This window comes from Ptychodera flava, chromosome 19, assembly GCF_041260155.1.
Source record: "Ptychodera flava strain L36383 chromosome 19, AS_Pfla_20210202, whole genome shotgun sequence".
NCBI classification, from domain to species: Eukaryota; Metazoa; Hemichordata; class Enteropneusta; family Ptychoderidae; genus Ptychodera; species Ptychodera flava.
The window spans coordinates 16,926,472-16,954,004 of record NC_091946.1 but is presented as its reverse complement, the minus strand read 5'-3'; the positions used below and the strand labels follow the sequence as shown (position 1 = coordinate 16,954,004).

Below are 27,533 nucleotides of genomic sequence, written 5' to 3'. Positions count from 1 at the left end.
CCCGTTTAGGTACATGAAATCTAATTGCTGTCTGTCACAGCTGCCTGTAATCTTTGTTAATTTTTAAAAAGTTAACATATTTTAATACAAAAGATTTTGTATTTTTTCATTGTTACTTTGCATTTTTGAGGTTTTTGCAATAGTCCACCAGCATTACTGTGAGACTTCAAGCTTTTAGTGATCAGATACCGATAGCCAGCTTGGTTCAACTTTTAGGATGAGATGTCTGCTAATTGCTTGGTTTATATTTTTTCCTAGCATCTACTGTATGTGAGAGTGCATAATATTCCTAATGTACCGAAGATTATTATTGTTCATTTCAAGTCAATTTTGCAGATTCTCTCTGTTTTATTGTATAAACTTTTAATTTATTTTCGTATTTGGTGTTCCCACTTGTCCACAAGCTTAATATCTTAGACGATGCCCAGTTTTCAAGGATTGCTTTCATAACACAATCAGTTAGTATTGTTGTGTATCGATCTCTGCTGATCATTCTTTTTTGATGACCTCTCTGACAGTATGACCGTCATCAGTCATGTCGACGAAAAAAAGACTATGATTATAAGCAACAAAGATGTTCATACGCCATGCAGGGCAAATAAACTTACTGTGGTCCATGCTGTAGCAGTAATCTCATAATGCTGCAGTTGTTCAGTGGAAACCATAAGGGGTGACCATGTGTCAGATCTTTGGAATGGGCTGATTGCAGAATGAGAATTTTGACTTCTTTGTGCACCTGTCATTATTTAACATATTTTACATGAGTGAGCAGAGGACAGGAATGCATACATGTATGTCATTTTACAGAACTTCTCCTTTTATTGTGTACAATAATGTTATATAGCCAAAAGCAACAAAGCGAAAATCCTTGTGTAGCAGCTTCTGCTTCACATTGTTTTCAATTTCTGACCACTACCCTAGGGAGACCTAATTTTACATCCTGGAGATCACAGTGCAGTGCTGCCAGCATTGCATATGCTTTTCAAAGGTGAACATTTGCTTGTCTTTAGTGTTCTGGTATTTGAAATGTATGACTTTTCCTTCAGAATACAAGGGCGGCTTGCACATTTTCTGTGGCTTTCAGATCTTAATAGGTACGGGTGTTAGCCATTCAATGGACAATCTCCCTTTTTTTTGAAATTTTGTTCTGTTTCATGTAGGATGGCATATTGATCATTTTACGCCAACAAACATGATTAGTCTTCTTGAGTTGTCAGATATGTTAAGTAGGTTGTCCTAACAGGTTTAATGAGTTGATAGTGAGATTATATAATTTCTTGTACTTACCCAGAAATGTCATTGTTGAAGTGTTAATCATTGCATTCTACATCAAAGTGATACTGAAGAGAAAAGTCTTGACGGCTGACAGCTGAGTGTAATTTGGTCAATAAAGAACATTAAACCTCTTCACACATGGAAGTAAGCGAATCAAAAACAGTGTCAGGTGGTAGGTCGTACTGTTTTTTTGGTTGAAAATTACCTGAGTGTGTGCAGAAAGAACCAACATGTGATTATGGATGGTTACTTGAAGTTGCCATGTATGACAGACTTGGAGGATCAGGTAATACAGTTAGTAAGAAGCACAGGTAAATTCACATGTTACAGTATATACTGAACTGAATTCATGGCGTTCTCAAGTGAGTAATACAGTAAATAGGTCTTCTTAACATATTAACAGTATACCAGCATGTTACACCCCCGTAATGCTTCACATACTCATCAAATTGTTCACTTTGCTGCCAGATGCGGACACTGCTGCAATCTTTATAGCCAGTAATATAGTTAATTGGTCAGCCATAATTTTCAGAGTCAGAGACAGCCAGGGGTCAGTCCTCAATAACTATAAAAAGTTACATGATCATAACATACACTGTAGTTGGCCTCTTCTTTTAGACAGCTGCCTTTCATTGTTTGACCAAGGCTATAAAAATCGTAATTTTATTTAACATACAGAAACAATAATGCTTTTCAACTTCCTACTCGCCAGTACTGTCAGGACTTTCTGGCATAATATTGACTTCTTTTTTGTCTTCTGCTTATTAAAATCTTGGATTTCAGATTTTGAAATTGACTAGGATATAACTTATAAGCACATCTTGTACATGTAGTGCCTTGGAACATTGTAATGTGCATATTCTTGCCAAAGTTGGCTGCTTTATATTGTTCAGATATTGCATGCTATAATTTCATGTCGCAGCCTGGTCATCAAATCTACCAGCTCATGACCTTTAGATATTTGATTTGCTCACCATGGGTCCCTGTGTGTTAGTTGGTAGAAAAAAAGTGTATACTAAAATAAAGCTTTAACAAAACTTTATGAAGAAAATGTTACAGCATGATGTTGTTGTGTAGTATCTTCCGGTATTTAAAAGTGTTGAACATTCTCTCATAGGTTTTATTGTAAACTTTTGCCTAAAAATCTCTCAAGGAAAATTTAAACCGTTCTCTTTCACAATGAAGAATATACAGGGGTCACCACGTAACTCTTGGTATTTGAAAAACAAATTGCCGAACATTTAGTGATATATATTTCAAAATGGCAGTTATTTTCTATGTGAACTCTACAGAGAAAAAAATTATGTTTTGGAATTTCACAAATTTTCACAAAGAATACTTCACTCATTCCACAGGTATCAAAATCAATTACTTAGCAGGTCAGGATAATGTTGTGGAAATGTAAAGTTTCCAAATAACTATCCCCTGTGCACATTACATCAGAGTTGTAATAGGTTAGAAGAGATTTTTATTGTCTGTAGGGGTGTTGATTTTACACCACTGAAATGAAAGGTATTTTTCAATATGTGTAAACACTGTAAATTGTGTAAAGTGACATGTATATTAGGGTTCACAGCATCTAATCAGTCCGCATGATATCACATGATAGTAAAATGTAGGTAGAGTGTTTGTGGTTGTATGTGAAAATTGTTTACTATCGTAACATTATTTCAGGTAACAGCATAACTACAACAAATTTAATTTTAAAAACAAAGCATATGAAGTATTTACCATCGCACATATGGCTGCTCTAAAATTGTTACTTCTACAGAAGCATCCATTTTACAGCATTGTAAGCTTCCATGTAATGATTGAGCTCACAGAGTTATTAAACCTCATTACAAAAAAAAATTCAAGACAGGAGAATAAGGAGTTCATGTTGAGTCATATGTAAAAATCAAGAATACTTTTGGTTTTTGTATCTGTTTCTTCATCACAAAGGGCTCCCCTAAGACATGCAGATTACAAACTCCTGGAAAACTAGACCCATCATTCTTCAAGTTGTTGTACAATTGACATATACACAGACACTGTCAGGATTCCTGTAAATGTACACGCTGGGGACTGATATTCAGACTCTCAAAATTTATATAATATTTTGCTGTATGCTGCCTATGTGAATTCAGTTTGAGGCTGAAGCTTGTTGAGTACTCGGTAATTGTGAAATCAAAAAATTAATTTTTCACCACAGAGCAAGAATGGCTGCCATTTTGAATTTTAGATATCGGTAAATTTTTGGTAATTTGTTTGTGTGTTACCAAATTTAGCATGGTGACCCCTGATTTCATTCTTGATTTGGAAGAAAATGCATCATTGCTTGAGGAAAAATTCAGCAAAATTTCAAATCCTTCACTTCTTAGGCATGCACAACCTTAACACTGAGTGAAAAGCTTCAAAATGGCAGTAAACACTGAAGGTTTTCATATTATGGTATATTTTGAAGACATGAATATTACCAGGAAGAACATTTAGGCAAAAAAGCAGTATTTTATCAAATTGTTATAACCGTAATGTTTAAATTACAAATTTTCCTGAGCAAAATACCCAAAAAATTATACTTCTTGCAAACTGTAATAATGCAGGTCAATAATTTATAAAAAACAATAACAAAGCACAAGCCATATATTGATTTGACGAGAGCCATTACTTTTTGCAGTATTGTGCAATGAAAGCAAGTCAACATTGGTTTTCAGAGGATGAAAATTCAAGGCCAACTGATTTCACATTTTGTGCATTTTTTTTTCAGTGTCGCCAAGAACCTTTTCAAATGTTCATTTAGGTTTTCAGTGTCAGCCAGGAAAGCTGGAATTCGACTGAGCCAATGCGGTAATTTCAAATTGCATATCAAACTGATTAATAAGCTACACTGACAGGGTTATTGCATGGTAAACATTATCGCCATTAGCAAGCATAACATTAATAGATATCAATTTAAATATGTAATGACTTTTTATTTTTGTTGCACTTAAAAACATACGGTAGTGCTTTTCCATTTGTACATGTAGGGTTGTTTTCATGACAACCATGAAACCACCAAGAATCTCAAAGCTCTGTGTTCAGAGATACTGTATTGTGTTGCCATACCAGAAACCTATCTTATGTGAAAGTGTTTTACCTACCATTTTGATTGTGCAGATCTGGTCCAATGAAATTTGCACATTGAGAGATCCACCGTTGAACTGAGGCTTGAAATGGCAATTCTCAGGAGTTTAAAATTGCTCAAATTGTTTTCCAGCTGTGCTGCTTTTACCAAAACCAAAATATTTAGATGACTTTAAAATTGTAATGTGAACAGAAAGAGAGAAATTCTGGGGAGAAAATACTTATTTGGTCCACCAACCTGGCTACAGTATTGCAGATCTAGGAGGGCAATGGTAATTAGCGTACAGTATCTTCATTCTGACCATAGCTTCTGTGTATATATGGGTACATGCAATGATGCTGTTGTAAAATATGATTCCCTGCTTAATTTTGCAGCTTAAATAGAGTCTACTTAATTTGTAATATAGGGTTATTCACAAAAGACGGCCCTGTATGGACGAGGGCTCAGTGAGTGACGTATTGGACGAGCCGAAGGCGAGTCCAATACGTCACTCACTGAGCCCGAGTCCAGACAGGGCCGTATTTTGTGTATAACCCTATTATTATACACCTCCCTCCATTAATCGTTCCTATAAACTAATTCTATGGTAAATTTTGAGGGATGCGGCACACGCGATATGAGTGGAATGGGTGCGATTGTTAAAATAAAATTGCTACAGTACAAACCCCTGCAAATTCGCGTCGCGCGTATCCCGTATTCGAGACTCCACGTACTATACAAAATTTGGAAAGTTATTGGACAGTCAAACTCCGATAGGTTACGGCAGTAGGTGTATAATAATGTGTCTTATTTGTCAGTATACATGCACATATGTGTATAGAGTATCATATAATGTATATGGTATTTTTTTATATTTTGAAATAGTAATGAATAGTCAAGATCCAAGTTCAGGAATTTGTTTTGGTTTAGATCTCACACACACTTATTTCCATTTGCTTGCTGGCTTGTAGAGTTTTGAATTCTAAAAGTTGAGACTATCATCACCTGATAGCAGTCCAGAATTTTACATCTGTTTTGTTTCACTGGTGTTTTTTGTCGAATTTCCAAGGATACATTACATTTAAAACAACAAGGGGAGGGAAGGAAGAGTAAAATTGGTGGGGGTTGTCCAAGACTGGGGGGGGGGGGGGGGTAGTCATATGGGTAAGTCTGGTCATGTTACTGTTCATGTTCTTGTAAATATGAATATGAATAGTGGAAACCGTTAATTGTAATGTCTACGCGTCTGTTCCAGTTCGTCTGTTCCTGTTCGTACAGGAATGTAAACACACAACAATATGGTAGACCACTCTGCACATTCCAATTTAAATGTCACGCTGTAACAGAAAACAGTATTTGAAGAAAATTGAGTGAATAGTGTAATGTATTTGGAAAATGTCACTACATGTAGGGTAGACAAACTTTTAAAGTTTCAGTGAAATGTCCTTGTTAACGCACTCTTGTGGGAATTTCAGAAAAGAAGTGAAAATACTCATTGGCATCTGCAGTGTTGTTGACTGCTGTTAGATGTCCCATGCACTTTTTGCAAACAGCCACACAATACTTTTTTTTTTCCTGTGAGCTAAATTGAGAACTATTCGGAACCTCAAGTGATTTGAATTACAAACACAACGACTCTTTTGTCATAAATTTGTCCACATGAGTGAATTTGTGAAGCAGGGGAGAGGACCCCGGAACCCTGAACCACCCTGGCTGTTTTCAGATCAAATCAACTTTACAATGGGGAGCCTGTCAAGTAAGCAGTTACCAGTTAATATTATTTACTGTGTTATCAGTGACATATATAGGACATGTTGCAAATTTACATCTCTTTTGAACGATTTTCGCCATTTTAAAAATTCGCTTGTAGTGCGGAGCCGTTGTTGTTTGACTCCCACTGTCCCAGGTTTTCAGTCTTTTAAACCCTTTAACACATTGGTTTGGCCCAAGCCTATTGTTATCAAGGGTTATTGTGAAACTGTTTACAGGGAACTTGGGTGAACAGTTTAAAAATACAACAATTTTATCACATTACATATGGACAGGGTAGATTTTACCCTTTGTCAGCAATAAGAAAAAAATATGAATTATTACCAGTTTTATAAATATTTTTCTTCTTAAGGTTAAGATATTACTTTTGTGAACAGAAGTACTGTAATTAGGAACATACAACGTACATGTACATACAATTAAATGACTTTTTAAACATACAGACTGATTTACAAATAAAAGATTCAAGTTTTAATGTTCAACAAATGAAAGGACTTGCAACCAAATTGCATTTATCACACAGAATATTTCTGAAAACAATTCGATTGACTACTTTAATGTTCTATTTGTTCTATATACATATGTTTAGGAATGTGTCATGGACCCGAGCAGTTTGCTCTTTTCAAATACAGTAGCTCTGTCACATTACTTGAAGACCAATTTTTCACACCAGATAATCTCCATTTGCATACATGTACTATATTCCAAGACATACATGTAGGACAATAACTAGGAGAATGTGTTGTTTTGAAAGCACTGTAGCTGTTGTGTTTAGGGTCTTTAGTAACAAATGTTACATGATTAAACTTCAGAGAAATCTGTCCCCGTGAAACTTAGCATGCAGACCTTCTATAGTACATGTACCATACTCTACGTGTACTGTACAGATATATATATGCTTGCACCTCCATCCTTTGAATGATGAATTTTCTGACTCTGGGTGGACAGCTCTAGCTTTGTGCTTACTAATTTTGTCAGTTTTGATCAAATTAATAGATGTACACATGTAGCAGGTTGCTTTAAAAACACATCAGTCACGCATTGAATTTTTACTGAATTTGTTATTTTTGAGAACTATCCTTTCCATGTACATGAATACATGACTGTATACATTTGCTTTGGACAGTCACTTCCATATCAGTTTGTATTTACAAAATCACCCGATTAAAGTCTTTGCCTTGCAGGTATGAAAAATCGGTATTGTGTTGCAATGTATTAAAAGAGGAAGAAATAGCATGTGAGCACAGCCAGACTGTGATGTCAGCAATGATAATAGTTTTCAGTTGGTAAACACATTTTGCATGTTAATAGAGCTGGTTCTAACCGATGTCACTCTGCCAGCATTAAATATTTCACAAGATTCATAAAATAACACTGACGGGATTGATGAAAATGGTGGCTGATAAACCAAAAAGATTGAAAATCCACACATTGAAGGCAACAGGCTACAAATGTGGAGGATAAACAGGCAAAAGATGGACAGACACATCTGTCAGCAGCAGCTCATGTCATATACAAGTGTACAGTGTTATGCCGGTATAGCCTTGTAAACAAAGAGATCTGTATGATGTACAGTCAGGATCAGAGTTATTTTGCAGTATGACTCCCAATATGGCTCTTTGTATATGTATAAATGTACACAATTTTGTTTTATTTTCAATATCGATCATAAGGTCCTGTCTCATATTCTTAGCAAAATTGACAGCTACATAATATGCATTCTATCACTCATACAATACAGTATGTTGAGCATTTGAGTGAATTCAAAAAATTTGAATTTCTGACAAAAGTTAGAAAGTGCCCAGCAGTTACTGTGTTGAAGTAATTTGACTGTCAGATCCAAACCTCATGGGTGTCATTACTCAAGTGAATTATTGGTGCCATGACAACGGGTCATAGATATGCAATGAGTGAGCGGTAGAGCTGATACTGGTATTAGTTGGATGCTTGCATAGTTAAAGAAGTGGAAAAAAAAACGATAATTTTCAAAAACATCAATCACTGATCAGCAAAATATATCTAATGCCTCTTATCCAATGGCCAATACAATGTCATTCATGTAAGTGGAATAATGTATTATGTATATACATGTCATACCAGGTTTCAAAAAGACTAACCATGATAAAAAGTAAATCCTCTGTAAACTCCATAATGCATTTGAAAGCCAGTTTACTTGTAAAGGTGTTGCATTCTTGGTTTGCGCACTTAAAGGGTGAATAATTTCCTATTTTCGCACTACTCTGAATTGAATTGTGAAGTGCGTGTGAGTCCAACCAAATCATCAAATCTAAATGGTCTGCTCCGATGCATTTTTATGCTAGTTCTGCTTTCAGCTTCAATCGTAAAATTGCCTTGGTAGACATTGGTCTAGTGCATGGAGGTAAAAAAAGAGCAGATGTACACATGTATGCTGCGAATCTTTTCAAATAAGGTTGAGAATCAAATATTGTAGTGAATGCATACAATTATAGGGATGTATCAGACGTGGAGGTCATGCTTAGCCAGTGATACAGAATAGAAAGGAAATGCCCAAAAATAGCAAGATTTCAACTTGAACTCAGTGCAGATGAAGGTCAAGGCCATGGTGTTCAGTGTTGTGTGTAAACCAGTGTTCTCTTTAGAAAAGCAGAATTTTTCTTCCAAATTAAATTTGTATTTGTAGTGCACCATTTTGAAACCATTGCAAGTTATACCATTAAGTTGTTTACTACAGGAATCGTGTATGTGTATTAGTTTTTGATATGTTCAAAACGAGCCCCACAAGTACTGGTACATGTATATCACTGTACTATTTCTACAAATCACATGGACTCTTATGTGTACATGTACATGTATATCCTAGAGTTATTCATGATAATTCTTTCTTTTTTCAGATCAAGCTCAATGAATTAAATTTGATTTGTCAATAATGACAATATTTACTGGTACATATACCAAATTATTCATAATTTTATTTTCATTTTTTTTTAGATCAATTTCTATGAATCCATCATATCAACAAACTCCTGGGGGTTACCCTGGCAATGGTAAGTGTAACTGTTTCTTCAGCTTGCCGTGACTAATGTAAATCAAACTTGGTACAAGGACATTGCGCAATGATACACACCAAGAATTTGTCTAATTTAATAATTTGACAGGGAGATTTTCCCTGTGTGTGGTCTTTCAATTTCTTTGCCTACAATGGAAAATGGTAATTGTTAGTGTGGTACAGTGAAATGAAATGGAATGAAATTGGTTTTTTCTAGGAATCAGTAAAATCAATTTGTAATCATGGCAAACACTTACACTTCAAAAATTGTACAGAACACAGGAAGAAACCATCTGGTATGAGCAAAATTATGCTGTGGTCTCCAACTGTACTGGCAATAGTACAATGATGCTATCTTATGTACTGCTATGTAAATAATGCGCTTAGATTAACTTATGTCAGCCAAGAGATTTGGTCTTGAACTATTGACCTTGACATTGGTTTTCGAACTGTAAGCGTCAGTGTACAGGCAGGTGGGAATGAGTAACTCTGAACTTTGGGGGACATGAAAGTGAAACATATATGAACCTTACATTCTGATACCTCAGTACATGTAATACTGTCCAATTAACTGGTTTTCCAAGACACAGGAATATTACAAAACCGCAAAACAGAATACACAACATTGAATAATTGCACCCTCAAATCAGAATCTTGTGACATCTGTGCTGTTTCACGAGAATGTTGTCTTCGAGGGTACAGTAGTGGTCTGACACGCTCCTGTTCATGTAACAATGGATAAATATGACAGTCCAAAACATTTCTGTTCAATGTGTTTTACCTGCACATTTGGATTACACAGAAAATGCATGTGCACAGAGTTGATGAGGTATACCATCTATTGCTTGGAAATACGACTTCAACAAACTTTAATCCAAGCATTCAATTTGTACATGGACTTTGTTGTTCAATGTAATTGTGCATGTATTTCGGTATTTGATTGTAGTACTCATTAATGTTTGTGTTTTGAATTGCATGTACAGTGTATGTGTTTCAGTTTTACCATCATACACATGTAGTAAAATGTGAATACCATAATGTCACATTCATGTAGTGTCATGGCAAGATGTCAGACACAGGAAGGTTAATGTTTTTTTTTCCTTCTCTACAGGCCCTTCATATGCACCACCCCCAGGTAGTGCAGGGTCACACTCCTCGGGTCTGAGTTTCAATCCCAATGTGATTCCCGGGGCCAGCTCAAGTTACCCTTACACAACTCCGGCATCAACGGGTGAGTGCTCTGGGAAGGAAAGGCTGGCATGCACACACACACATGCGCAGCATGTCAGTCAATAGTGTGCCAGGGTCAGAGGTCACATTGCAGTGAATTCCTTCAGTTGACATGCTTCTGCTTAAAGTTACTTTTAAAATGGGGAGAAATGTTAGAATTGTTAAGAGAAATATGAGCTGGTATGTCTGAATCATGGTGTTGTTGTTTTCAGTTTTTGCCCAATGGTACCACATGTCCCAGTCAACAGATAAGGCCAAAAAAAAGATTTGTGGTCAGCGCATACGTCATTTCAGGACCTGCGCATCATGTCTTTTTCCATGTAAAAATTCTTGGCTAGTGAGAATTTTGTGTGGTGGCCGGCTTCAATTCAAAGTTGTTATGATGCATGTCCAAAAATCCTAAAAGAAAATGGAAGTATTTTGTAGCCAGTGATAAAAGATGATAACTTTTGCATCAATAGTGCCAAACTAGCATTGTTAGAACTTAAAAAAAAAAGAGAAAAAAAAAGAAAAGAAAATTGCATCATCGCATCACTTTTGCTGAATGTCAAGAACCAGAAACAAATATATTTTTGGCCTAATGTACTAGTTACCAGATAATGTCTCTATCTTGCATTTAATATCAGGCGGTATTAATGTTTCTGTTGCATGTAATCTCATCAACAACACATTTTGAGAATCTATGGAGATGCATGTAAGTTAGTCTGAATTCCGAATTGTTGTCTGTGGTGTAGGTTAACTCCCCCCTACTCTCTTGTTTGATTGCTAGGTACATACATGCCACAGGGCCAATCTAGTCTACATCAACCTCTGTTCAAGACAGGTGCGCCAACCTACAGCCAAGCGCCAACTCCAGCAGGTGCCCCGCCACCGTACACGCCAACTCCTACGTACACTTACCAGGTAGATTTTTCTGTGTGTTTTTATTTGCCACAATTGCGGTAGAAGCATACGATGAAGTACACTAGGTTGCTGTAGCTCAGCTGCCAGTTCCTACATTTACCAATACTTACCGTGTGAAATCTGAATGTGTCATGTTGCCTTGAACTTGAAATCAGAGCTGCATCTTTGAGGTCCAACAGGTTCCTATATGTGCACCAACTCCTATATACATGCACATGAGCATGAGTATTGGATGTTCTGTACCTGATTTCACATAATATGATGAAATTGATAAACCAAGGGGAGCGGCAGTAAAGTTAATGAAAGTAACGTAAAATTCCCATTGAAGCGCGGCTTGTATTAGAAACATTTTTGAGGGACCCCTGGGACCACGCACTGAAGTCATGGTGCGGCTTCAATTACGTACATTTCCTGTGTTTCGATATTTTTCTCAATGCTCACCAAGCATTGCAGGGGCAATCGCTGTTGTTATGCAAATTAGTACCAATGCGTGAATAAATTACCCGCATAAAAAGTCCCTACCCTAGTGTAACTCCAATATAGAAACGTTAGGAGAGTGTATTTGGTCGTTAAACTTGGTAAAATTCTTTTAGATAATAAGGAAACTATTAAAAGATGTTAAAACAATGGGAAACTGGAGTTCCCTTGACAGCATCGTAAGGAAAATGACACGTTTTTCCAGCACTTTCTTGATTCTCTGACCCTGGTCACCCCCGTCCTCTAAATAGAATAGTCTCACTAAGGTCGGCCATGTTGATAAGCAACAGGCATGATGTCTTTGTTTCAAGTGGTTTCAAGGGGTTTTTGGACGCTGAAATTTCACAAAAATGTCACTTCTGTACTCAGAGATTGTACAATCAATTTCTTTGGACGTGTAAGTCGATTTTGAAAGCAATAGAAGATCAAATGGTGTTGAAAAAAAATCGTGCATAAAATTAGCATAAATTAAGCGTCCACTGCAGATGGGTCCCCTTGATTTACAGCCGTCTTGTGTTGCCGAACCGGTGGCTCGTACTCGAATAGTGCAATAAAGGCAAGTGAATGACCTTTGGTAACTTTACTGCCATGTTTTTGTGAACTATTTGCGGTCAAATTTTATTTTCTCATGATCAAAAACGGAACGTTTACAAGCTTATACGCACCACCATGGTCATTCAACAGCCACAGTACAGTATAGGCATGGCAGTTCATTATGGCAATATGATGCAGGTGGTGGTGTTGTACGTCAGGCACCGGTAAGGGTACGTGGGTATTGAATGAAAACTACGTATTTGAAACATGGTATCTCAATCTCTCAACTATTTTAACTTGTACACAAACACCGTTGCTTCAAAATTGTTGCATCAGGTATTGACTATGGCGGTGTTTACCACACTGACAAAAACTTCGGCCGTGTTCAAACATACACACAAACGTACCGATACATGGGGCATTGTTTGTACTTTTGTTACTATCATTGACAAAATGCACAATGGTAGAAGTGTTAAAAAGGAACTTTTTATTGTGTATTTTTTCTGTAAGAAAGACACCTGTCAATCATTAGCACAAGTCAATGACGCATTGCAAGCCAGCTGGTGTGAATTTCAGCATGCATTGTTTCATGGGCTCAGAGAAGGGGTGCGGCTTCTATTATGGTACAATTCAAAAACCCCAAATGGGCAAACAATGAGCCAAGACAATGTTTCAAAGTCAGGGTGCGGCTTCAATTAGAGGTGCGGCCTCAAATTGGGAATTTTACGGTACTGCCCTGAACAAAAATGCTGATACTATGAACTTGCTAGAAAAAGTCATGTGTGTTTTACCATATGTACTTGAGAGGTGGTTTTCTTGATAAGATTATTCACTCCTGACGATCTCTATTGAAAGGGGAGTGTTTAATAAGCTTTAGTTGTGGGTTCTTGCTTGGACATGATGCTATTAATAGTGTTATGAAACGGTAACGAAGTACATTTATACTGTCCCTGTAGAAAAAAAAATGAAAGTCGTGAGTCTTCATACATATAGTGCTCTTAATGGATTCAAAATGCTAAGTAGTTTGAGCCTCACAGAAATTATTATGAAAAAAACAGAGTTGGGTAACAGGTTAGGACAAATATTTCAGCTTTATATGTATGCAGCTAACTTTGGAGTTAAAATCTCTCATGATAACTATTAACCCTCTGAATGCCAAAGGCAATTTTTGTCACCTTTATAAAATATACCCAGTCAATTTTTTTTCAGATTTTTGCAAAAGTTTTGATAAAACACTGTAGCCAATGAAATGTGATGACCATTTGGTCCAAAATTATCAAAAAAATTGAGAAAAATTCATGAAATTGGTAAAATCAGAATCTCAAAAGAAATTTCTTCTGTAAGTGAGAAAAAATATTTTAGAACAAATATTTTCAATGACCAATACCAGTAATTGTATTACCATGCCCTATCCATTGCATTTTAATTGGTCTAGCTGAACCACGTGACTGCCCACAAATACACAGTAATGGTTTGGTTTCATGCCCCTGAATATGAATAATATCGTAAACATACAGTAACTTTACAGCTAAAACAAAAATTGTGATTTGTACAAAGATCATAATCAACCACAAAATAAAATGGAGCACTTGTGGGCCATGTTTAGACGCTGTTTTTCAAAAAAATCTCCGGATTTGCAAAATATTTGCAGCGCGTGCACTATTCACTGACAGGTTCTGGGGCCCCGTCATCGTTCGCAGGGGAAATTTTCATAAATTTTGACGTTTTTTCAGGGTTCGTTGATAATATAATTGAAATAACAGACTCCGCGCTGACAATTAACATTTATTTATTGGCGCGGGCGAGAGGACAGCCAAATTAACGGGCTTGGCAAGCCTCGCCCGTCAATTTTTGGCTTTCCTCTCGCCCTTGCCCATAAATAAACGTTAATGGTCAGCGCGTTGTCCGTTATTTCTATACTATGTATGATATGAAGCTATTGCTGTAGCTTGTATATGGGAACACCACTTCATGCCAGCTAACAGTATTCATTCCTTCTGTTCTATCGCAGCCACCTCATCTTGGTACACCACAGTATGTGACACCACAGGCGACGTACCCGTCATCAATGGTGCAGTATACGCCACAGTACAGCCCCTCCCCGGTGATCCATCACACCACAGTAGTGCAACAGCCAGTAAGGACTGTTTATGTGCCAGGTCGTCCTGTAAGGGTTTCTCCTATCACAGCAAAGCCAGTAGTAATAATAAAAAAACCCAGTTTGTCATTAAAATTCACTCACTTGTAGAGAAAATGCCTTCTAAAATTCTAGTCGTTTAAACAAAAAACTAGACTAACATTTAGAAAAGCACCTTTTATTTTCCCTTCCTTTTGTTAAAACACTTGTGTTGAGTAATGTCCTGTGACTTTTGCACTTCCAACCCCATGTTTCTTGTGTAATGGAACAGTTTTTGTCATATTTGGTCTAACCATTTCATAAACATGTTGTTGGTAGGCAGATAAAAGAGTATTTGGAGGGTACATTAGTTTCAAAATCTTACTTCCTTTATCAATATTTTCAAAAGTTTGTAAAGTTATTCAGTCTGTCTTAAAGTAGTTTCTTTCTCCTTGATTTCTGTTTGTCTGTTTTCCAAAAGACATTCATTTATGTCTTGTTTTTCTCAATCACAGTTTTTTGTTTGTAATTTCTGATTCCCAGTTTGTTGGAATTTAAATTTCTTGTGTGAAATATGAAATAGTGGTCAGTTTCAACCTGCTGCGATATTAAGAGTTTGACGGGACAGACATGATGTATGTGAAAGAACAAATAATTACAGGACTTAAAATCGAGAAGGATGTTACCAACAGAATCGCTTGCAATGATAAGGCAATAGAGCAACATGTTTAGCTTTTCATTCTGTTACACAACAGTCTTCCAGAGTTCGCGTTTACGCAAAAATCGTGCGTATTTACGCATTGAAATTGACTCTCTACGCATTTTTTCATCGTTATGCGTTTTCTATACGCAAAGCATAACATCGAAAGCACTCCCCACGACTGAGCTTAGGCGACAACCAGACGAAATTTGTTGCAACACATTTCTGTCAATCACTCATTTTGTGTGGAAAGTTTCAGATTCTCTGGGCGTTGTCTGAAAAATCGGCATCGTAGTCTACACGTTATCACGTTAGGCACGTTATCATGTCAGCTGTGCCTATGAATTACGTTGCTAATTTTCAGGCGAGCGATAGTTTCTGAAAGTGAGTGATTGACAGAAATGTTGTGACAAATTATATAAATGCCAACCGTGCACGATCATCGCGTCTCGCTGTTCCCAAATTTTGATCAAGCACACATGCAGCATGGCGTCGAAGCAGACAAATCTGTTTTCTTTCAACTTTGCTCTACGAGTCCGTGAAAAAAATGGTTCATCGGTAGAGCTCGTCGGAATCCCGATAAATTTTGAACACTGCAGAAGTGTCTGGATGGTAACTGGTTGTTCAGCCACCCAGTCGTTTCGGCCTCTCAATTTCCGGCCCCAAGTCACTTCGGCACCGCAACCCAAGACGTTTCGGCATCTGTATTTCGATTTTTTTTCAAACTATTAAGTAATAGACTGATCCGTCATATTCGTAAGCGTGACCTTTGCGTTCTGACCAGTACTTTATGTGCATTTTGTGTGAATTTTGCCGTGCTGTTTCGTCACCGCTTTCAAACTTTTGCCGTGTCGGCGGCTATTGATATCGATAAACTTGTGTCACAGATTTGAAAATGATATGAAGTTTTTTCTTACGGTCTCTTCCCATGTTCTCACAAAGATTAAAGCATGTACGTGAATATTAGTTGACACTATACTTTTTAGTACTTTGATTTGTAACATTACGCTCCAGCACTAGTTCCCACAGGTAGCCTTCAGCGGTGCCGAAACGTCTTGGGTTGCGGTGCCGAAACGACTTGGGGCCTGATATTGGAAGACCGAAACGTCTTGGGCTGAAACGACTTGGTGCCGAAACGTCACAAACCGTCTGGATAAGCTGCCATAACTCTAACTTTTGGGTTGCCCGATGTATTTTGACGGTCACATGTATACCCTTCGCTGTTACGTTTCAACATTGTTCAAGTTGTTCGTTAAACTGTTTTCATTAAAATAATGTTACATCGTACAATCCGAATATGTAGTGTAGGTTTATTCAACGGCACATTGTATTTTGCAGTCAGTTTTTTCATCAATCGAGTGTGGAAGTGAAATTACGCACTCAAATCCAGCCATTACGCAATTTTAGCAGACTAATGCGTATGCCGTACGCGAGGAGAAAAAAGTCACCGCGAACACTGGTCTTCTGGTCAAAGTTATGACAACAAAACCATGAGCACTTGAATTTGTAGCATTGTATTCACAATTCAGCATTTGCCAGTGGGTCCAGGTAATACTTCAAACATAAATTTCAAGGAATATTTTAGTTACAACACGTTCGAAAGCCCATATTTAATGTGCAATTTTTATAGCTAACATGAGCTAAAAACAGGTTAAGATAATTATGGTCTGTATATGCTCACTGTTGGTAACAACCTTCAATTATATCTGTGCATGTATTAATAGATGAATTCGGTCTCAGAAAGATATCATTTTCATGGTGCTCTAGTGGTCCTAAAGGGACAAAGTCACAATCTTTTTGGATATAAATGTTATCTATTTTGAGTTTTTGGGCAGCCAGGAATTTTGCTGCATTGCATGACATCTTAAAATAGACATTTACAAGACCCCTTCAACGAAGCTTACAAATATAATGTATGACAGACAGAGTTAAGGCTAAGGTTTTGAGTGGGTGCACAACTTAGGTTTCAGTGCTTAAAGGGCACAGCGACCATAGAGGCAGCCATGTTGCGTCTTCTGTATATTATGCTAATTTATCAAATTACGTAAATCGGGTCAAGTAGTCACATGGTACCCTAAACATGTATTTGTACCGTGTGTTGGTAGCAACTGCGCAGCTGAAACTCAAAATGCAAAAGTAAAATCGGCACTGAGATTGCAGATTTCGCCCCAAGTAGTGATGTTTATCGTTACCAAAACTAATACCGATTGAAATGACTGGAACTAAAATTGCACAAAACATGAAATTCCCCTGTGAGGGTAGTCGGAGACACTGCGCAAATAGCATGCAAATAAGCCTTAGCTGGAACACTGATGACAAAAGAACTAACCAAATTTATGCTACTTACTGGAAATATATCAACTTCAATCTAGTGTATAGCAATGTCAGGGCCTATTTAATATTTTGTAATATAGTAGATTGAGTTTAAAAGTCATGTTTGGTTTTAAGACGATATTTCAAATTTTTTGCCTTAAAAAAACAAACTAGCCAAAGAATGTGACTTAAAAAAACAAGTCCCTGTAGAATTGTATTTTTCCTGGTATCAATATTTCATTTTCTGTCATTGTTTTAAAGCATTTTGCACCATTTTTCATCCTGGTCTACCGTTGGTCAAGACAGAGAGGGAAAGATACTACTGTAGTGTTATTGGACTAAAATTATTTGTGAGAGAATATGGCAATTTATAATGCAGAGAAGTTGTGAAAGAGAAAATGTCCCATTCATATTTACGTAGCGTTATTAGTCCCTTCTTGGGAAGTCCTGACCCTACTCCTACTGTGCAATTACTGTACTTGTTATAAAAACTCTCAGATCATCCTTCCCCACCCCCCTCCCCCCAAAAAAAAACATTAAAAAATGATTTGAAAGGCTTGCTCATAGACCAACATTTCCTTGCTAAAAGAACTGTGGCAGTAACATTATGCCATTTTTAGGTGATTGCATTCAAACATACCCCAATCAAACCAAACTTCAATCAATTGCCATTGATTTGTTGAACTGCATAGGCAAAGCAGGTAGAAATACAGTAGACATGCCAGGATTATAAACAATTTTGGAACTTTCAGTTTGTAATGTGTAACTGTGATGGGTTATATAACATTTTTTATAGACTTTGAGTTCTCTGAACAGTCATTCTGCCAATTCACCAAATTACAAAAGCATTTTCCCCTCAACTTTCACCAATTTTTATAACCCTCTCATTCGCTTTTCTCTGTAAATAAGTCATGCTATCATATTATAAAATATGTAGTAGATCATGGTGGTTAAAAGGTGAAATTCTATTTTTTGGTTGTTTGCATGCGTCATCTCTAGTCTACTCTCTAGACAACAAACACACATGAAACATGCAAAAACACTTTTATAACCTTTCATCCTCACTCATACTCACCTATAAATAGATCCTGCCCTACCATTACAAAATATCGCAGTTTTGATGGATTTTTGTCATGGTATCTTAACTGTCCTATCTCAGAATTTTACACATAATCTTCAAAATTCATTTTTGTTTTGAATAAAACTAAAGCCATCATAAATTTGCTGAAACATAGCCATCCATGACAGGCTTCATGTGCTTGTGCTGAGAGATTTGAGCAAACAGTTTAGATATTAGTCTTTCATACAAATATTTGAATAGGTTTTAGGCACCTATTCCTTAACCCTTTCACCCCCAGTTCCCTGTGTACAGGTCCAACTTTACCGTAGAAAACAATGGATTTGGGACAAACCATGGTGGTGAAAGGGTTAATCAACTCCCAGTTTTATTTTGATGAATATTCACTGCATATTTTGGTGAGAAATTGCAGTCTACCTCATCACCCATTATATTAATCTATATGTATAACATAGATATTTTGGTCTCTGTAAAATTGAAAATGATTTAGAAGATGTAACCATTGAAAAGTTTTAATGTGATCTTCGTGGATAAAATATTTTCCAAAATTTCAAGTGATAGTTTTAGTAGCAAGGACTTCTCTTTATAGAAAACATTTATAATTTAACCCTTTGAAGGGCACATTCAAATTTTGTCACCTTCATGAATATATACCCAAGTCAACTGTCTTCAGATTTTGCCAAAATTCTGATAAAAACCATAGCCATTTACATGCGATGTCCATTTTGGCCAAAATTTTCAAAAAAATTGCAGAAAAATTCATAAAAAGTGGTAAAATGTTGCAGTAAAATTTTGTGGGAAAAATTACAGTACTCAAAGGCTCAATATGATTGCAAGGACAAATTTCACATGGTTATCCCCAGTTCCCTGTAAACAAGTCCATGCTAATATTGGTAACAATGGGTTACGGCCAAACCATGGTGTGGTGAAAGGGTCCATTCATAGGGCATTATATGTTTCAATTTCATGATTGGCAAAACATTTAGGCATCTGAACCAGTTTGCTGTTCTGAAATTGGTTCTGCACTTCTGTTCACTCTTTCCCGACTGCCTATATCCCTTTTTTCTGTCTACTTTCTTTCAAAACAAGATGATGTTAATAAAAACGCCCAGACGTCTAATGATTCTGTTTTCAATCTTTCTTTACAGTATGAAAGCGGTATGCCAGGTGGGATGTCAGCCAGTTCAGCTCTCAGCATGGCAGCCATGCAACGACCAGCCCCATATCCGTCTCCGTACCATCCCCCCTACCAACCACGACTCGGATACCACTGGTGGTAAGAAAATGCCAAAACAACAAAACCTGTACCTGAACGAGAGTACATCCGTGCCTTCCAGAATTGGAAAATGAAATTTCAAAAAAATGTCTAGTTCTTACCCAGACACAGATTGCTCTCTCTCTAAACGCCAAAATGCTTAACAAAGCTGTGAATCATCAAACAATCAAAGATAAAATGCAAAAAATTGAACAGCTACATGTCATTACTGGAAGACACAAGATGCATACATTAAGACATAACAAAGAAAGATTTGAGTACAAAAAAGGAGGGAAAAAAATAAAATAAGAGATTGTTCAAGGGAGCCAGGACTTTATTGTTATCGTTTTTTAAAACGTACCTTGAATTTATTCAGTGACAGAAAAGAAAATGCAAATTTTGTGTAAAAGGCTGCAAACAACTCCCCCTACACTGTGTATCCTGCATTTTGCCATAGACTGTCTGTATTTTTATAGTCTTCCACTTTGCATATTAGAAATTCATGTGATCCCCAGCCATTCTTAAATCCCTTGAATGAGAAAACCTCTCGAGGTTAGATTTCATGCTGTATTCACTTCATCATCATCATAATCGTGCCGTGTGCTCTGTCCCACATTTTATGCTCACAGTTTTAGAACAAAAAAGCCTTTGAACAGATATTTGCATGCCTTTTTTTTGTAACCCAGCTCAGAATATTGATATACTAAGATACACAATTACATGTAGTAACTTTTTTGAAAGTTCTCTTCAAGTTTTGAGGTCCACAAAACAAAAATATATTATTTCATAATACAGTGGTTTTAGAATAGGTTTACATCGTCCGAAACTGAATTGCAGCGAGTCTATTAGTGTGAATGTCTGTGAGATCATTTTGTGAATAGGATATTTGTTCAAAACACAATGTATTTATGTTGGGCCTAAATGGAATTCAATAGATGACATGCACAGTTCTTTGACTTTATAAGTAAAAATAATTAGCCCAACTAAACCTTTTCACCCTATTTTTCTGTATTATGGTCTAGCCCTTTCAGAGGAAATATTACGAGTGGGCCAAACCATTGCAGGGAAAGGGTAGAAACATGGCAGATTTCATAATGAAATGAATTGCTTATGTTTCTCCATACAAAAGAACATCTGAACTGTATGTGTTGGCAAAATTTCTAAGATGGGTCCCTTTCTCAAGCATTTCCTAATGCCTTTCATCAAGCACTTTCTGAGTTCCATCACGAAAGAAAAAAGCTAGTAATATTATCTTGGTCAAAATCACCTGCTTTTGAAATTTCTTGTGGTTCATAAAATTTGCTGTACTTAAAAAGCGTCAAAATGACAAGCTGATTATTTTTGTAGGTAAGAACATCATTAGTCACATTTTGCACGATGTGTCAAATTACACCATGGAAGGTACAACTATGGTCCAATTGAGTACAGATCTTGGGGGTGGTGGGGGAAAGGGGGTGGTTAACATGGCAGGTTATATTCTTTGAAAGGATTCTTGAAAAGTGTAGTGTGTAGACATATACTTTACTGAGTACATGTATATGTGTTATCCAAAGGACAGCTTGTAACTCTCTGAGTTAACGGGACAAGAGGTGAAACTTTCGATACATTTACAAGTATTTCTGTTTCGTTTCTTATGTACAATTGCTTTTTCCCCATTCCAAAATCATTTCAAAATAGCCAGCTTTCAGGTGAATGACTATTGTCCAATTTTATTGTTGACAATTGAATTTAAGTCCCGACCAGAATTCATTCCTCAACAATAACAACAACAACAACAACAAAAATGTTGAATATTATACAAAATGGATAGTGTGGGCAATGCTAATACTTTATGTTTTCGAAAGCTTTAGGGAGAAGACGAAGAAACAAGAATCTTTTCACAGAACAGACAAAAGTAGCAAAATATCGAAAGATACAGCTGTTGTCCCTTTAATGAAAGCTTTGAGAATATATTTTTGAAGGAAAATGAAAACGCAACTCCTTAAAATGTCAAGAAACCTGTTTAACAGAATGTGATGCTGCCTGTGTGACCATATGACTTATTTCTTTTCTTTTTAGTTTCTGTTGTTTTATTTTATGACATATTATCCTACTCTGACTATGGCCATGATATTTGTGTCTAACTTACAGGGGACACTAAACCTCTGACTACTGCCATTTTCTGTGTTTTCTGTTTGTTTGCTTCTCTGCGGGGGCAACCTATTTCATTTTTTTTCACAAGTTGTTCAGAACTGCGAAATGAATGTACTGCCTTTATGCCCATCGTGGTTCCTTTGTTTTTTTCAGGGAGTATCAAGGAGCCGGGGCCAAATATTACAAAGAGAAATGAATTCCCAGAAGACAAGAAAACAAACTCACTTTGTGGCCCCCCTCAGACACAAAAACAAAAAAAAGGTGATTACAAAATGTGAGATAACTTTACCCTAGATAAATGCAAGATTTTTGTAGTTTTTTGAAGCCCTATCAGAGGGTTTCATCTTTTATTGATAAAATTTTGAGGTAGAGTCTGACTCAAGGCAGTATGTTCGCTGCAGTTCTAAATGACTTGCCTTTTTTGTGACCTCAACAGAGGTGAACTTTTTTGCCATTTCCAGCCTTGTACTTTCTGGTAAGTTTAAACACACTCATAGACAGGGTGGTGCACTCTAAACCAGGTCAAATGTTTCTCACTTTAAAGAGAGAAGGTTGATGTCACATTACAATCATGATCACTGTATTTAGTAAATTTTGAAAATCTGAATGGATGAGTGCAAGAGGGATGCACATTCATGGGTGTACAATAGCGCCCTCTTGTGGTCACATCTTACCAGTTTCTCTTATGAAAGACAAAGGTGATCAAGTGTCCTAGAAAAGCAAGTTCAACAGCATTGACCTACAATGAGAAGGCTGACATCATAAACAGTGACATTGAGAATGAGTACAATTGAAAACAAAAGAATTTGTTTTTACAGCCTCATGAAGGCACACTCTATTTAAACGGACAACAAACCACAAACAGGGTCTCCCAATATTAAAGTACATGTACAATGTCTCTTACTGTTCAAGAAGAGGATTTTTATGCCCATCATTGATAAATATGTACACAATCTCAAATTTTATAGATAGACAATCTAGAAGATGAGTTCCAAATGGAGGGATGTGGGATGTGCATTATATCCACTAATCAACTCAATGCGATGTGAAATTTGAAATGGCTATCATGCAATATTCAGATGACGCTATCTAGTGGGAGAGTACAATTCCTTTGGGAATAATACATTGATACATATTATACAAGTGATTACAATACTATTTTATCAATGTTGAGAGAGGAACAACAACATACGCAAAACGACCAATCAGAAGGCACGATGTTATATGCTCTCGTACAATCATACTAAAAACAACATGTTAGGGCTGGCAGTGTTAGCAGGGTCATGATGTGAATGTAGACTGAAAGAAACCTGCTCGTCAAACTAGTTTTTCTTCCCTTTTTTCACATTCAGTTTGCAATCAGACCTGATGCTGTGTATTTGAATGTAGTTCCACATTATTCTGGAAGGCAAAAGAATTTCCCATTTAGAAAGGACAGATGAAGCGTTATCATTCAGTCCTTAGATACGAAGCCTGTTATTGAAATTTCTAGCAACAATTTTGATTGAAATTTTTTTTTATAATTTTATGGAATCTTTTATCAGTAGTTCCTGAAAGAATTGACAACTCTGATCACCATACGTCAAATAGTCTAAATTATGCTTGTACTATGCAAAATCTAGCGCTAGTCACCAATGTTTACCTCCTTTCTCTCAACAAAGGGAAGCCATGCAGAACGGCAGATTAGAGCATACCTTTTACTGCGTTGTACAGGGCTCAGAAGCATAAAAGGAACAAAACTGATTCAATCTAAATCAAATTTCTGATCACAGCAAATAAAAAGAAGTGCACCATTGTCAGAATTTGAAAACAAGACAACCAATGTTTGTTATTGCGCGGAACACAAAATGTCATCCTATTGGCATATGTAGACAACTTATTTTAGGGCTGTGACAGTGTCGTCCTGACTTATCCATGCCAAAATTTGAGGAAACTTCTAATCTATTAAAGCAAGTACAATCAGGTTGGTATTTTGACCATGTTCAGTGTTTTGGCTTGTCTTAACAATCTACTACAAATTTTAAAACAAAGAAAGGGCTAAGTTGTGGGACAGAAAAAGATAATCATTGGCAGATGTAATCCATACACCAATTTTTATCATCAGCTTTCATGTTGTCAAATTATAAGCTTATAAAGCACGGCAGTTTTATTATTTTTTCATGCTTCCACTTTTCATAACAACCATTGTATTCAAATATTCTTCCTTGTGGTTCAGATCCTTTCCGTTACTCTTTCAAAGTTGCACGGTTCCTCTCTTCTTGAATTCAGGTCCATGCAACCCCTTCTCAATGTGTACTCCAACTCCACAGACCCCTCCCTCCCTCCTCCTCAAGTTTAGGAACCCATTTGTATTCAAAGGTAGATCACCTTGCTTTGCAAACACCGTAACAGTTCACCATTGCTGGTGTTTTGCGTCATGCTCTACTGAAGAGTATACTCAAAGGAACAAGGAGTCTTTGCCCTCATATAATATTTGTAGAATTAAGAAATGCAAAAGGAAAGCAAACATCAGGAACAAAACTATAACAGGCCATGCGCCGTCAGTAGTAGAGTGAAAGATTCGTCGCTCTCTATGATGCTCTCTAAGCTCCCCTCACAGAGCTTAGAGAGCGCCTTCGAGCAACAGATCTTTCATTCGAAGTCAGTAGGTTCTGACGGGCAAGCTACATACTGGTAGCATTTTTTGTAGTGAAGGTCAATTAGCATATTATTATGCAGACTGTTAACATGGATCAGCTGTCTTGCCTCATGAGATTGTATTGCCGTGCTAATTTGTGTACTTCCAGCATTGACCAGTCAGAATCTACAGGCAGTGTTTCTAAAGAGTAGATCTATATGATACACGTAAGATAAAAAACAGTGTGAAGATAAACTTTTTGCAGCTTTTACAACTCATTTGTTTGTTGTTCGTGGAGAAAGTTCATTTTCACCATCCACTCCTAAAACATGTTAAAACACCCAGTATTCAAATTTTCTACCTAACTGTATATGTGTGATATACCTTTCCATTGTTGACAGTTCCCTCAATATAGCACAGTTGCAAGAAGTATTAACCCTTTCACCACCATGGTTTGTCCCAATTCTGTTGTTTTCTATGGCAAAGTAGGACCCTTATACAGGGGGATGGGGGTTCAGAAGGTTAATGCATGCTACACGTCCGCGTATCTGGCTCACCTGCAGAGTGGAGCTGGCATTTATACATGCCCACTGGAATTGATTTGGAATGTGTATTCAATAGTGGGAACACAAACACTTCAAAGTAATGAATTTGGTCATAAAGAGCATTGTCAGAGAGGAAAGTTGATATCTTGATGTTTGCTTTGTGTTACATTGGTTAATGAATTGTAAAATGTGTATCTCCAATATGTAAGTAGGTAAGACCATTAATACGAAGTGTGATGATGGTTGAAATGAAATGATTTTTGATGAAAGCTGATATTGTAGGTCTATGCTTCTACCTTCAAACACAATTCAGTTCTCCCCTTTATTCCACAATATAATGCTGAACTAATAAAAATTCTATGATTGGTGATTTTCACAAGGTAGCTAGATTGCATCCCATCCCTAAATAAATGTGTGGGGGGAAAATAATTGTAGTTGGTTCAGAAAATTCTGTCACAATTTGCCAAATTGTTCATTTTGATTTAGACCAATGTTTGAAATTACTGCAATGTTTCTGTGTTGTCTTTGTGGAGTGTTTTTTTAAAAACCATGGAACTGCCAAATTTGAAGGAAAGAAAAACGCAACAGTATAGATGATTGAGGCTGTGTGTATATGTGTGAGGGAGTTTGTCAGAATGAGCATTTAAGGACTAAAAATCTGCAACCCTAAAACCGTTTACTGTGAGTACAAAGTGGTGGCCAAGAGATGACGATCTTTGGCAAACTGTTATTGATAATGTGATAATGTAAGATAGACAGTGTTTGATGGCATTGCCTTCTTATAAATATTTGAGTCGAACAAATAATCAGGCACTTATTCTGCCTTTCACCTAACTTTGATCCTCTTATCTTTTTGGAGGGCATTTTTATCCAGAAACATAGAAAAGCTTATCAGAAGACTGCCCGGGTTTCTTTGGTAATAACATTTTTTTACGTCACTTCCAAGCAAAGAAAATGGATACAACATATATAACCCCCACCCCCACCCTTTTTCAAATCAAATCTACATAAGCACAAGAAGTTGGACAAATTTTGACTCCTGAGGCGTAAGCCTTTTTCTTTGCAAAATTTCGTAGAATAGGCTAGCATATCATTAATATTTACCAGCCTAGGACACTACAAAATTGACACTTGAACCAGGTCTTGAAATCAGTTTCTAGTTTCTTGCAAATTAACTTCTCCTGTAGTCTTCCAGAAAGTTGTGAATATCATGAGAAGTAACCTGAATCATAAACAAGGTTTGTTTGATACAGTTTGCCAAAGAAAAAGTAAGAGACATCATTGAGGAATTTTTAAAATGAAAGGTAGTGTTCACATTTCGTTTGTGAAACACAGAGCAAGGGGCTTCAATCAAAGGGAGCTAAGGGAAGCATGAAGGAATTGTACAATCACTCGTAATTCAATGTACGTATGGTTTTTTCTCAAAAAATGTTATCCTCGCCCACTCTGGTCAAACGTCCATCCTCATCTCTTGTTCTTTTGTATCAATGTTATTGTCTGAGAAAGCACACTGTTTATCAGAAGTGTGGCAGCTAGTGTTGGAATCCCTTTGGTCAAACTACTGAGGCCCATAGGTGCCGTATCATGAAATGTGAAATCTTTTGTAGTGTCCCCATAGGTGCACCATCAGAGCTGAGTCATTTGACAAACAAACCACATGTATTTTACCCCCAGTTGTGTAATATTTTTATAGCTTAGTTCGGAGGCTGACACTAAAGAAAGAACACTTTCTTGTAAATTATTCCATTATGTTTTTTTGTAGAATTGCTGTAGTATTTAAAAGAAATAAAAAGATGCTTTGTATTAAAAAACCTATCGGGATTTGGATTCTGCCATTTTCAATGTACCGATGTTTTGGTATAATTTCTACATCGGACTCTTACAATAATCCTGTCCAATGGCCTTCTAAAGGCAGTCTAGTCATATAACAAGTTGTGTCTCCATTTCTGCCAAACCTAAAAGTCTAAAAGCTGTGTGTTTAGCAGCATGGACACCAGGTGTTATCGTATCCTTTTGGATATATATTTTATTGGTTTTCGATTTGACACATTCTTGCAATGTAACTAAAAATTACTCAATAAAGGAACACTGTGTATGGGCATTTGTTGTCTTTGTGCATTGAATATTGCCAGTGTTGTGTTTGAATCAGAGTCTGAGAGAGCGAATGAATTGCTTTCTTTCATGAGTGTGTGTTACTTTAGTATGCATAACTATTTGTGATTGGCCCCTGTCTGACAACATTTTGCATATTGAATTCAATGATGTCTTGACTTGGAAATCAATATGAGGAGACTGAATGTTTACATGAGTGTTTGCAGACTACCATAAATATTTCCCATTCTCAAACTATCCATGACTTTGTTATTGTTGATTAAAACTCGTGCAAAATTATTATCCAGACAGTAAAGAATGAGATATCTTTATGAGGCCAATGTGCAAGGCTTAGGTGGTTTACAAACATGTACCAGCAGAAGTTT

General features: G+C 36.7%; 1 protein-coding gene across 6 annotated transcripts in view; it reads left to right on the top strand.

Annotated features, from left to right (window-relative positions):
• LOC139118732 (myelin-associated neurite-outgrowth inhibitor-like) overlaps positions 1–27,157 on the top strand; it is a 28,609-nt gene extending 1,452 nt beyond the window's left edge. For 2 of the 6 annotated variants that reach the window (XM_070682154.1, XM_070682152.1), the window contains exons 2-7: positions 9,098–9,153; positions 10,267–10,386; positions 11,155–11,288; positions 14,311–14,436; positions 19,655–19,782; positions 22,048–27,157. In XM_070682154.1, coding sequence (XP_070538255.1) covers positions 9,108–9,153; positions 10,267–10,386; positions 11,155–11,288; positions 14,311–14,436; positions 19,655–19,782; positions 22,048–22,090 — 597 coding nt within the window. In that variant the 5' untranslated portion in view covers positions 9,098–9,107 and the 3' untranslated portion in view covers positions 22,091–27,157. Of the gene's footprint in view, positions 1–9,097; positions 9,154–10,266; positions 10,387–11,154; positions 11,289–14,310; positions 14,467–19,654; positions 19,961–22,047 lie in introns of those variants that run through there. The other 4 variants (XM_070682151.1, XM_070682150.1, XM_070682156.1 and 1 more) reach the window with 3 other exon arrangements.
• The last annotated feature ends 376 nt before the right edge of the window (positions 27,158–27,533 follow it).